The sequence below is a fragment of the Candoia aspera genome, chromosome 3 (assembly GCF_035149785.1).
Source record: "Candoia aspera isolate rCanAsp1 chromosome 3, rCanAsp1.hap2, whole genome shotgun sequence".
Lineage (NCBI taxonomy): Eukaryota > Metazoa > Chordata > Lepidosauria > Squamata > Boidae > Candoia > Candoia aspera.
Window position 1 is genome coordinate 101,300,763 of NC_086155.1, and position 13,171 is coordinate 101,313,933.

Genomic DNA, 13,171 nt, shown 5'->3' on the forward strand with positions numbered 1-13,171 from the left:
TAAGAGGAAACCATGAGCAAAGCAAACGGAATTTCTACTGCTGCACGTGTCCTTCTGCCATAATTGCATTTTTGTAAAGAAAAAAGCTAGAACATTTGGCTTAGAAACCCCAAGCTCAAGCTTATAGGGAAATAGAAGATAGCTTACTTCAAGGAGGCTTAAAATCCTTAAAGGAAAGGGCTTCCACTAGAGAGTTTAAGGTCTTTATGGGAAGGGATGAAGGAATTAATCCTCATATTTTTTTCCAGCAATAGGTAAATACATCTACCCAGCTCTGAAATGGGTGGATCATCAGAACTACAACCAACCTAGTAGTGCTTGTGCTGGTGGCCACTATGTACAAGCATGGTGGCTGTAAAACAGGCATTCTTAAATTGATGAACTGATTTTAAAAATTGGTGTGATAAACACTGAAGGAACCTCTTCTGGATTGTATTATAATCACTTCCTAAGTCATCTTATTTCAAAGGAAGCCCTGAAGTCTTTAAGAAACAAAATAGGAAAATACTGCAAAGAAAGGAGGGGGGAAAATCTGTATTTTGTTTGTTTAGTGCAGAAACATCTCTGCAGAAAGCACAGCTCATTTGGCTAGAACTGCAAGTGTGAAAGCCTCCAGAATTATTCCAAATCATTTTTAGGAAGTTCAGAAAGTTTCCCAAGTACCTATTTTTTTTAATAGTCAAAATAGCACACATTTTATCAGAATTGTTCAAATCACCAACTGGATTATCAAGCAAGATTGCTATGGGGTAGCCAATAGCCACTGGGACAAAAGCAATTACTTAAGCATTCACTCAAGTTCATACAGGTACTCGATATACTAAGCACAGTTAGTTTATAATGTACAACCTGTGTCCCTCATGTCTGTGGGTAGTTAAAGGATGCTTCCCATGATCCCAGAGTGTGTCCCTTCACTGCTTCAGGAAAGAGAGATCTAAAATTTAAGGAGAGGATTGCTGCTTTTCCAAAATACCTTGCTTGTGAAAATGTGACAGTAAGTATAGGCAACTTCTCAAAGCTGCCAGCAGTTGATCCATTAAAAAGTCACAGTGCAATTCATTGATTAAAACAGTTACTTTATATATTTAAGTAAATATAAATACTTATAGAACTCACCATAACAGAAGTTAAAAATTCACATTCTTTCCCACTAACCTGGGAACAATGTACCTTCCCAAAACAGGTAAGCTTTTCAGAATGCTATATTTGATCTGCTTCTAGGGCTAAACAATTTCTCCAATAAGTCCAATAACTCCAAAAGCAAGTTTTTCTGCAACTGATGTTTGCCCATACAAAATCATTTTTTCACATAAAAAGAAACTTGATTATATTTAGAGGACATACACTAGCAAGCTATATAGTTTGTACATTACACCAAAAATACTGAACAAAACTGCGTAAGCATGACACACCTCCCACCCCCACCCCCGACTTGGACTACTTCTGAACTGTCATGGCACAAGCTGTTAAAATAATTTAGGGACCTCTGACATTGGAAGGCATACTGTAAGACAGCTTTCTCTTTCTGCAGGACCATCAAATCATTAGAATAAGTAGGCATATTTTCAGCTTTGACTTATAGTAATTGACTTTTACAGTAAATCATAATTTCTAGTCCAACAACCCTAAGAAAATGGGAAATGCTGAAGTTAATGCAGTTTCCCCTACAAGCCCACACTTTTCTGTACCATTACTTTTCTTAGCACATCCAGGACTCACAAGAGAGTACTGGAGACGTTTCAGTGAAAGGAAGGTTTTTTACATAATCAGGCACACAGATGGACGGGTCTTCTAACATATCATGGGTAACTGATTTACGGAAACCTGGATGCTACAATATGTAAGAGTACAGAGTTTTGATCCAGTCAAAATTAAAGATCATTCCAATACACATTTATTTATACCATAAGTGCCAAGTATAGTCAATATGGGAAAGTTTAAAAATATTTCAAAAAAAATTGTCAGTATTTGCAGCAGTGATTACTATTTTTTAAGCAGTATCAGTACAAATCTTTTTCCTTTTTCCTGGCTAATATGACTATTACATCAGCTCTTCATGAACAAAATTTGGAACCAGCCTCAGAAATGTATGTTCATTCCTTAGTCTTTTCCCTCGACTGCAATTAAGCAGTGCAACAGTATTACAATTAGTGCTCTCTTAACCATCATGTGAAGTGGGTAAGAATAATTTACCTTAAATATAATGAAAACAGCAAAAGGAGTAGCTTGCATTCCCATGGCCATTGGGAATGCAGACAGTGTTGCATGTGAGGTGGCTTTTTAATTCACAAAGCAGAGTGACATTACAGGGCATTGCATAAGAATTCAGTTACTGCTGTGAACAATCTGTCTTTTCTTCCAGCCCCAGCTATTTCCTTAGCATCTGAACTAATTAGTTACTATTCTTACCCATATGTAACTAACAGTGCCAGAAGAGTTACAGCATCTCTTGTTCCTTTGTCAATATACATCAAGGTGCTAGTAAGTCTGCCCATCCAATGCCCTCCAACATTCCATGTCCCAAAGAAATTTTGCTGTCTCTAATATCACACACATGAAACAAGAGCCACCAAATCAAAAGAACACATATGACAGTAACAGTGGAATGTACTGATCATTCAGTTCTCCAGAAAGAAAAATATAAGTTAAACATCACACAAAATACTGTCTAATAATTAATAAAGATATTCATTGGGGAATCCAAGTCTCTGTGCAGTTGTCCACGATGCAGAGGATGGTGCTTCAACTTAAAGTAAAGCAAAGCTATAAAAGCAATTATTGTTCCAACTCAAAGCCTTTTTGTAAGGCTTATTTGTGTTCCTTTGTTGGTGCATAGTAGAGCTCCATGGGCTTATTCACTTTCCAGTACTTTTCACTGACCAGCTCCAAGGAAAAAGAACCATTTAACACCTAGAGAGGGAGCCAAAAATAGTGCCAAAGTTAAAAATAGAGAAAATGTTATTGCCATTTTATGATGAACAACAACAAATAATAAATAGAAAACATTGACAAATCACAGCTGGTAAACAGCATTCATTCCAGTCTATGAATAGCCTAACATAAACCAGTTAACTCTCAGTTCCAAAGGAAAAGCAGCTGCAGACCTAATGAAGGCTTTGCAGTGTATTTCCATAGAAAGTCTACAGGTCTTTTTTAAAACCTATCATTCACATTGCAAAATAAAGCACAGTCCTTTAATAAACAACAAAACATGTGTACATTTGAAATGTCTGCAAACCACCACTAAGATAAATAAGGGTACAGTACTCTGTTCAACTTCAGCAAAAGATCATTACCTTGTCGTGGTGCTGGAGCTTGAGCACCTCAATGATGCCATGAGCTAAACCGTGAAGGGCCACCCAAGACGGGAAGGTCATGACAGAGAGGTCAGACTAAATGCAATCCCTGGGGAAGGTAATGGCAACCCACCCCAGTATTCTTGCCGTGAAAACTAAATGGATCAGTACAACCAGAGATATGTCGGTATACCATCGGAAGATGAGACCCCCAGGTCGGAAGATGGTCAAAATGCTACTGGGGAGGAACAGAGGATGAGTTCAACTAGCCCCAGACGTGATGACGCAGCTAGCTCAAAGCCGAAAGGACAGTTAGCGGCCAACGGTGCTGGTGGTGAATGGCGAATCCGATGTTCTAAGGATCAACACACCATTGGAACCTGGAATGTAAGATCTATGAGCGAGGGCAAATTGGATGTGGTTATTGGTGAGATGTCAAGATTAAAGATAGACATTGTGGGCGTCAGTTAACTGAAATGGACTGGAATGGACCACTTCACATCAAATGACCACCAGATCTACTACTGTGGACAAGAGGACCACAGAAGAAATGGAGTAGCCTTCATAATTAATTGTAAAGTGGCTAAAGCAGTGCTTGGATACAATCCAAAACACAATAGAATGATCTCAGTTTGAATTCAGAGCAAGCCATCTAACATCACAGTGATCCAAATATACGCCCCAACCACAAATGCTGAAGAAGCTGAAGTAGAGCAGTACTATGAGGACCTGCAGCACCTACTGGACAATACGCCTAAAAGAGATGTTATTTTCATCATGGGAGACTGGAATGCTAAGGTGGGCAGTCAGATGACACCTGGAATTACAGGTAAGCATGGCCTGGGAGAACAAAACAAAGCAGGACATAGGCTGATAGAATTTTGCCAAGACAACTCACTCTGCATAACAAACACTCTCTTCCAACAACCTAAGAGACGGCTTTATACGTGGACTTCACCAGATGGACAACACCGAAATCAGATTGACTACATCCTTTGCAGCCAAAGGTGGCGGACATCTATACAGTTGGTAAAAAAAAGACCTGGAGCTGACTGTAGTTCCGATCATGAACTTCTTATTGCACAATTTAGGATCAGACTAAAGAGATTAGGGAAGACCCACAGATCAGCTAGATATGAGCTCACTAATATTCCTAAGGAATATGCAGTGGAGGTGAAGCATAGATTTAAGGGACTGGACTTAGTACATAGGGTCCCAGAAGAACTCTGGACAGAAGTTCGCAACATTGTTCAGGAGGTGGCAACAAAATACATCCCAAAGAAAGAGAAAACCAAGAAGGCAAAATAGCTGTCTGCTGAGATACTAGAAGTAGCCCAAGAAAGAAGGAAAGCAAAAGGCAACAGTGATAGGGGGAGATATGCCCAATTAAATACAAAATTCCAGAGGTCAGCCAGAAGAGATAAGAAATTATTTTTAAACAAGCGATGTGCGGAAGTGGAAGAAGACAATAGAATAGGAAGGACAAGAGACCCCTTCCAGAAAATTAGAAACATTGGAGGTAAATTCCAGGCAAAAATGGGTATGATCAAAAACAAAGATGGCAAGGACCTAACAGAAGAAGAAGAGATCAAGAAAAGGTGGCAAGAATATACGGAAGACCTGTATAGGAAGGATAGGAATATCGGGGATAGCTTTGACGGTGTGGTCAGTGAGCTAGAGCCAGACATCCTGAAGAGTGAGGTTGAATGGGCCTTAAGAAGCATTGCTAATAACAAGGCAGGAGACGACGGCATCCCAGCTGAACTGTTCAAAATCATGCAAGATGATGCTGTCAGGGTAATGCATGCTATATGCCAGCAAATTTGGAAAACACAGGAATGGCCATCAGACTGGAAAAAATCAACTTATATCCCCATACCAAAAAAGGGAAACACTAAAGAATGTTCAAACTATCGAACAGTGGCACTCATTTCACATCCCAGTAAGGCAATGCTCAAGATCCTGCAAGGTAGACTTCAGCAATTCATGGAGTGAGAATTGCCAGATGTACAAGCTGGGTTTAGAAAAGGCAGAGGAACTAGGGACCAAATTGCCAATATCTGCAATGGGATAGTGGAAAAAGCCAGGGAGTTTCAGAAAAACATCTATTTCTGTTTTATTGACTATTCTAAAGCCTTTGACTGTGTGGACCATAACAAATTGTGGCAAGTTCTTAGTGATATGGGGATACCAAGTCATCTTGTATGCCTCCTGAAGAATCTGTATAACGACCAAGTAGCAATGATAAGAACAGACCACGGAACAACGGACTGGTTTAAGATTGGGAAAGGAGTACGGCAGGGCTGTATACTCTCATCCTACCTATTCAGCTTGTACGCAGAACACATCATGCGACATGCTGGGCTTGAGGAATCCAAGGCTGGAGTTAAAATGGCTGGAGGAAACGTTAACAAACTCAGATATGCAGATGACACCACTTTGATGGCTGAAAGCGAAGAGGAACTGAGGAGCCTTATGAGGAAGGTGAAAGAAGCAAGTGCAAAAGCTGGCTTGCAGCTAAACCTGAAAAAAACCAAGATTATGGCAACCAGCTTGATTGATAACTGGCAAATAGAGGGAGAAAATGTAGAAGCAGTGAAAGACTTTGTATTTCTAGCTGCAAAGATTACTGCAGATGCTGACTGCAGTCAGGAAATCAGAAGACGCTTAATCCGTGGGAGCAATGACAAATCTCGATAAAATAGTTAAGAGCAGAGACATCACACTGACAACAAAGGTCCGCATAGTTAAAGCAATGGTGTTCCCCGTAGTAACATATGGCTGCGAGAGCTGGACCATAAGGAAGGCTGAGAGAAGGAAGATCGATGCTTTGGAACTGTGGTGTTGGAGGAAAATTCTGAGAGTGCCTTGGACTGCAAGAAGATCAAACCAGTCCATACTCCAGGAAATCAAGCCAGACTGCTCACTTGAGGAAATGATATTAAAGGCAAAACTGAAATACTTTGGCCACATAATGAGAAGACAGGACACCCTGGAGAAGATGCCAAAGCTAGGGAGAGTGGAAGGCAAAAGGAAGAGGGGCCGACCAAGGGCAAGATGGATAGATGATATTCTAGAGGTGATGGATTCGTCCCTGGGGGAGCTGGGGGTGTTGACGACCGACAGGAAGCTCTGGCGTGGGCTGGTCCATGAAGTCATAAAGAGTCGGAAGCGACTAAATGAATAAACAACAACAAAACTCTGTTCAAACTACAGCAACATGAAAAATCACTCCAGCTTTGTAAGCTGAAATTAAGAAATATTATACCACTTCTGATCTCTGAATACTGAATATGGTAAAGAGTGAACATCTTTAGATCTTCAAACACTTAACATTTTGAAGGAACCTATCAACATTTAAATGTTTGAGTTTAAGTAATAACAAACAAAAGCTTTCTAGCTGTGTCTGCATTTTTTGTCCAGTATCATTCTTGCTGACACCTTCATCAAGAACACCTTTTCAATCACATTCAGAAAATATTTACATTTCCTCATCAAACAAGTTCCCCTTTATTAGCAATATTATGGGCAATAACCCTGGTTGCTTGTTAAGAGCATGGAATGAAACCATGGTAAGACAATTCCATGGTGTGGCAGTCAATAACCAGAACAGGATGACAGCAATTAATATCAGCACCATGAGTTCAGGTATTCTCACTTCTTGGGCTACTATTGCAGCAATAACAAAAGAGCATTCTTCCTTAAAAAATGAAATGTATCAACACAGGAATATATATCCAAATTTGAGCTACTGTATCAACTTTTGAAAGCTTACTATCTTTCTATTACATGGGCAAAAACAGGGAAATAATCTAAACTGAAAAAAATGATTATGAACTGCGGTGGCTTATGTCTACCAATCTGAGGGCAGACCAGTTTACAGTATAATAATGCAGAACGAGACAGTCCATTTTATGTCTGGGTTCACATAGGTTGTTAGTTTTAGACTGATGTTTTAAAAACTAAATGAGAGTTTATACACGCAATAATGGCTTGGTGTGCTTTGATTTATAAACCAACGCTTAGGACAGGATTAGCCAATCTTCACACCCCTTATGATGTATTCAGCCACCAAACATCCTAAGCTCCTATGCTGAAATTCAAGGGGAAAAAAACCTAAATCTTCAGGAAACAGTTCTGTATTTTGCCTACAACGATGCAAAATAGCCCCAACTGGATTTAGTGCAGCTATTTTACATTTTAGAAGCCTCCCAGCTGCCAAAAGAGTTCAGCCCCAATTAGGTGATATTACAGGACACCTATGGCCATCTGAGGCCAAAGATGTGAGAGAAAGGAAGAAATGGACAGCAACTAGGCTGAATGTAGAATATGTTCTGATTGACAGTATGGTTAGTTATGCATTATTGTAAGATGTTAAATATTTTTATTGGACATACAGAAATTTTTATAGCCTATATCTTTTCTGTACCTATGTCTACTTTTTTGTTTATAACAAATGAGTAAAGGATGGGAAAGAATACGAAATGATCAAGAACAAGCTCTGAAAAGCTGAGCTCTTGGAAAGCACCTAAAAATGTGAAGACTGAGTATCTCTTTATCAAAGAGTTTACAACTGTACTTGATACTGATCCACTTTCTTTAAAAAATAAATATGATTTATTAAAACTGCTTGAGCCAGCTGGGCTTGAAGACATTTTCCCTTAAATAAGCGGAGTCAGGTTTACTAATGCAAGGGGATGTGCTCTCAGCAGTGAAATCATGTCAGATGGCAAATTTATCAACTCATGAGGTTACATCCAAAAACCCCACAGCAGAAACAATTTCAGCTGATTTTATGGCAAAACAGTACATCCTGACAGTAGAAACTGTGACTTCAATCTTTCAAAAGTGACCTTTTATCACTAAATCAGATTTGCTTCAACACTTTGTGGTTGTTAAAGAAAACATAAAGGTGAGATAGATGACATCAACAGAAAGGATCCTAAATTGTATCACTACAAAGAAATGGACACTGGATGATTAAGTGGGGAGAGGATCCCCATTCTCAGATACAAGAGACACATTCTTTCATACTTCAATATGCACAATGACTTTTGTCAAACATAACAACATTAACAAGGAAGGCCATCCTCCTGAAAAGCAATTGTTTTCTCTCTCAGCCAGTTTTACGTTGCCAAATGTCCCAGGTTGATTGGAAAAGCTGGAATGGCTTTAAAGGACAAGTGATGGCAGCAGAGTGTCATTAAAGTTTAGATCAGGTCTTCACAACATGCAGCTCACCAAGCAGCCTTGTGCAACCATCAGTGTTTTTTGAAAAATAATCCACCGCCACCAAATGCCACTGCCAGGAAGGATCTGCCCTAGCTGCCTAATGTTTTCATAGGCATCTGCGGCCTGAAAGACACACTGCCAAGTGCCTCCAACGCTTCACAGACATTGCTAACTCCACCACTGCTGCTAGCCGCTGAACAGCTGATTTGCATACCCACTATTCCGCAATTATTTTTAAGGCATTAATCCACCCTTCCCCTCTATGAATTCTGCAGGCCTTGTTTAGATGTTCAACTATCCCCTTGGTCTTTACCAGTATTGGTGTTCTTTCAAGCCACATCTTCCAAGATCTTGGTGTTAGACCATTGTCATCAAAAGTGAAACAATAGCCCAATTCCAAATCAGCTACTCCTACAGGTATAAGCACTTTGGCAAGATATAAAGTCAGTTATTGTCACCTTAAAGAAAAGGAGAGTGCCAAAGAGTCTTTAAAATTAAAACTACTTATTTTTAAAAGAAATCTTTTACTTTGTTACTTAAAGAGGAACAGTCACGGCCCTATTTAAAATCTTGCCGAACTCCCACCATCAAGCAAGGAACCTGGAGGAACAGATGCAGCAGATACAAGACAAGAAAACAACTGCTTATTACTTCCTTTGGTAACCTGCAAGAAAAAGCCTTCTTTGGTCCAGCTGACAGCCAAGTCCAAATCCAATCCCCTACTATGTGATTAACAGAGTGAGGTACAGAAGACTGGATTAAGTGATAGCAGAATATGATAAATAGCCAAAAAGAACTTGGATTGGAGAATAACCTAGAAGTTTTCAGTCTGGAGCTGAAGACTTTTTGTTGTTGTTGTTGTTGATTCGTTTAGTCGCTTCCGACTCTTCGTGACTTCATGGACCAGCCCACACCAGAGCTTCCTGTCGGTCATCAACACCCCCAGCTCCCCCATGGACGAGTCCGTCACCTCTAGAATATCATCCATCCACCTTGCCCTTGGTCGGCCCCTCTTCCTTTTGCCTTCCACTCTCCCTAGCATCAGCATCTTCTCCAGGGTGTCCTGTCTTCTCATTATGTGGCCAAAGTACTTCAGTTTTGCCTTTAATATCATTCCCTCAAGTGAGCAGTCTGGCTTTATTTCCTGGAGGATGGACTGGTTGGATCTTCTTGCAGTCCAAGGCACTCTCAGAATTTTCCTCCAACACCACAGTTCAAAAGCATCGATCTTCCTTCACTCAGACAATTATTTAGCTAACATTTCCCCACATAAACTTTTCTTTGGCCAAAGATAATGCTCTGCCATCCATGTTAATGGAGGAAAGAATATAACACTTCAGTGCAAGAGTGCTTATGCCCATGCCTTAGGGTATAATGGAGATACTGTAGTTATGCATATATTACTGCATCCTGGCACAGATTTAATAACACCCTTTTTTCCAATCACCTAAGTAGACTGAACTCTAATCTTACTAGTTAATTTGTATCCAGAAATCTCTAGATCAGTTGCTAACATATGTTGCATAGCTATTGCCATTTGGGGATTATTTTATAGAGTATTTTTTTTTTCTCTTCTTGTGTCCTATTGTTTTTAAGATATGTTAAAGATTATTTAGCTTATTTTAACTGATATTTTTTTCCTCTTCATTTTCTTTGGTTGCCTTCCTGATTATGTATGACACATGCTCTTTGCCCATAAATAACATTTATACTTATATATATTTACTAAGTGCAGGCCTAGTCCAAACAATTACCTGTCCTTAAAAATGCATAAACCTACTCAGTGTGTCATGTAGCTGCTTTCAACTAGATCTAGACCAGATGGTTAAGTTTAATACAGATCTTATAAATCTAAGTTTTACACTAGAAGCCTCAAATCTTTTAAGATTAATATGTTACATACGTGAGGCTAGTTCTGATTTAGTTCATTCTACTTTATAATTTTTCACATCTAAGATGAGGGCCACTGAAATTCATCTTAAGTGAATTACAGGTAACAAGTATATCATACAGCTAGACTTTACTGGAGAGCTGGGACTGGCTGCAGCTCCCTACTGACTTTGGCCTGCTTCATCCAAACATCCATATATTTTTCAGAATTAGTGTTCCGTGTAGTAAAGATCACAAACTGTAGGAGCATATAATAACAAAAGGATGTTGTCGGGAATATAGACCCTTTTTTAGGCACAGTAGAAACAGCAATAACTTCCCACTGGTTTCTGGGAAGCTGGAAGAAGCATGTAGTATATTTAAGTCTTATCAAAAATAAAAAGGACTTCCGTCCTTCTTATAGAACATGTAAGGGTTCCAGAAACACAAATGGAAGTTTTCTAGCATGTTCACTTACTATGATTATATGCATTTCCATAGGTTATCTATGTTAGTTCTACAGCAGAAACAAAGAGAGTTTTCTGATGTCTTAAAGACTAATCAATTTGTTATCATATAAGCTTTTGTGCAGTCCACTTCATCAGATGCATGGAGTCCAAACAGCAAGCATTAAATCTACACACAGCTGTCATAGGAGGTGGAAAGGGAAGAGGGTATGGTGAGAAGAGAATGGAGAGGCAAGGGAGTGACCATTAACAAAGCAACAGCCAAGCATGACGCAATCTTGCACTCATAAACTAGTATAAATTGCTACACTATAAGAAACCTTAGTCTCAGTTTATTCTGAGAGAATTGGTGTCAATCCTTTCAGTTCAACTGCTTCAGGATGAAATGTGTCTTTGTAATTCCTCTGTTCAAGGATGATCATCTTGGGCCCAGTAACAAGAGTATTTTAAGAGATTGAAATAATCCCAGTGCCATTTCTAGTGTTCATGGACCCACCCACCCCCCAAAACAACCCCCCCACAATGTTTCTATTTTGTTAATGGTCAGTCTCTCACCATTCCTCACTTCCTTTCCTCCCCCATCCCACAAGAGTACACATACTGCTCGCTCTACCTACCTACCTACCTATCTATCAAATTTTATCACTGCCCATCTCCCTCCCAAGGAGGGACTCTGGGAAGTTTACAATAAAATAGAATTAAAAACCGAAAGAGTTATAAATACCATAAATACAATAAAAGTAAGAACGTGATGGAATCTTGATGGGCAAGAGTTCTTTATCAGATCGTGGTTTTTCTCAGGATTGTACTCCACACTTCTGTTGAAATAGGACTGTTCTCTGCAAAGGCTTATGCAATAGTTAAAAATGGTTAGACTTTAATGTACAGTAAAACACTCTGTTGTTTGTATTATATTTATGAAATACTCCTTCCTTCATTCATATTTCATGGTAAGGGATAAGTAACCCATGTCAGAGATTCTGCTAAGATTGCATAAGAAACTGAGATGAACAGGAAAGGCTCAGAAACAAATCAATAATGGTCTGAAACTGATTTTTCTCATCTCTTTTTAGCAACACATGCATGAATGTGCTTTTTTCTCTTAGTTCATATTCTAATGCACATATAAATAACTATGTTACCACAGAGGAAATTAAACATATAAAAGTCCTTTTCAGAAATTTTCTATACAGAGGGCTAAACTTGGGGGCAGTGCAAATGACTGGAGATAAAGTTCTCCCCTCTGCATGTTTAGCCCTGGGCATAATGAAATTCTAACAGGATTCAAATTTATTTTGAAGCAATGCCTTTTCCCAATTACATTTTTGCTCAAACAGCTACTCACGGTGAATTGGCCATTAGCTGTGGCAATATAAATTGTGTACTGCTTCTCGCTGGCTGTTTCAAGATTCATCTGATTAGACTCTCCTTTACTCCGAAGTTCTTCTAAGGCTAATCTCACAGCGAGGTACTTGGACAAGTGATCAACAGTGGCATTGCCCGAGGTCTTAATGTACCTGTACAAAAACAAAGATGGTTTATATGCATATCCAGTAAAAGAAGTAAGATTGACAGATATTAAAAGGCTTGCAAGGAAAACAATCCTACTGATTTGTAAAGGACAGCAATCTAGTATTTTCTATTGTTCATTCTACATGAAGTCATACAGAGCTTTCAACAGGATTAATGTACTACCATATTGAGTATATCTTATAAAATAAAAATGAACCACTGCTTACCTTGTCTGTGCACTGTCATCATTTTCCATAAGCGTAGGATGGGGCCTGAAAACTAATTCTATTTCACTTGCACCATCCAAGACTGGGTCAATGGCAACTGTTGTATTGTTATTGTCCAGTTCAAGCCCAGAATCATCAGATGTTTTGGTCCTTTTGTTACTTGGTCCAGCCTCCTGATTACTGTGGGTTGAAGCATTGCTACAATGCGAACTATCACCATTGTCTTCTGCTCCGCTGCCATTCTCTATCTGTTGCTTCTTGCCTCTCTGTAACCTAGTTCGCACAATCAAGAAATAATCCAAGTTCTTCAATCAGTCATTTTCAGAGTCTTTGCATCAGCCAGCAAATTCATTTGTCCAAACTATCCTATCATTCTTATTTTTTCATTAAATATGCATATGCAATGTACAAAAAAAAATCTGGCATTTTAATAAGTTTTCAAGGCTTGTGTCTAGCCTATATAAGACAGATACTATGCTATATAAAAACTGTCCAAACTCTTACATGGTATCCAGCATTCTAGTTCTACTACTATTTTGACATCAGTTCTGAAGCATCCTTCAGTTCT

At 39.1% G+C, this 13,171-nt stretch overlaps 1 protein-coding gene across 1 annotated transcript in view; it reads right to left on the reverse strand.

The window, feature by feature from the left end:
- Positions 1 to 1,059: 1,059 nt before the first annotated feature.
- Positions 1,060 to 13,171, reverse strand: part of RNF2 (ring finger protein 2) — a 29,550-nt gene continuing 17,438 nt past the window's right edge. The window contains exons 5-7 of the mRNA XM_063298419.1: positions 12,604 to 12,876; positions 12,210 to 12,381; positions 1,060 to 2,910 (exon numbers count right to left, since the gene is read on the reverse strand). Coding sequence (XP_063154489.1) covers positions 2,809 to 2,910; positions 12,210 to 12,381; positions 12,604 to 12,876 — 547 coding nt within the window. The 3' untranslated portion in view covers positions 1,060 to 2,808. The remainder of the gene's footprint in view (positions 2,911 to 12,209; positions 12,382 to 12,603; positions 12,877 to 13,171) is intronic.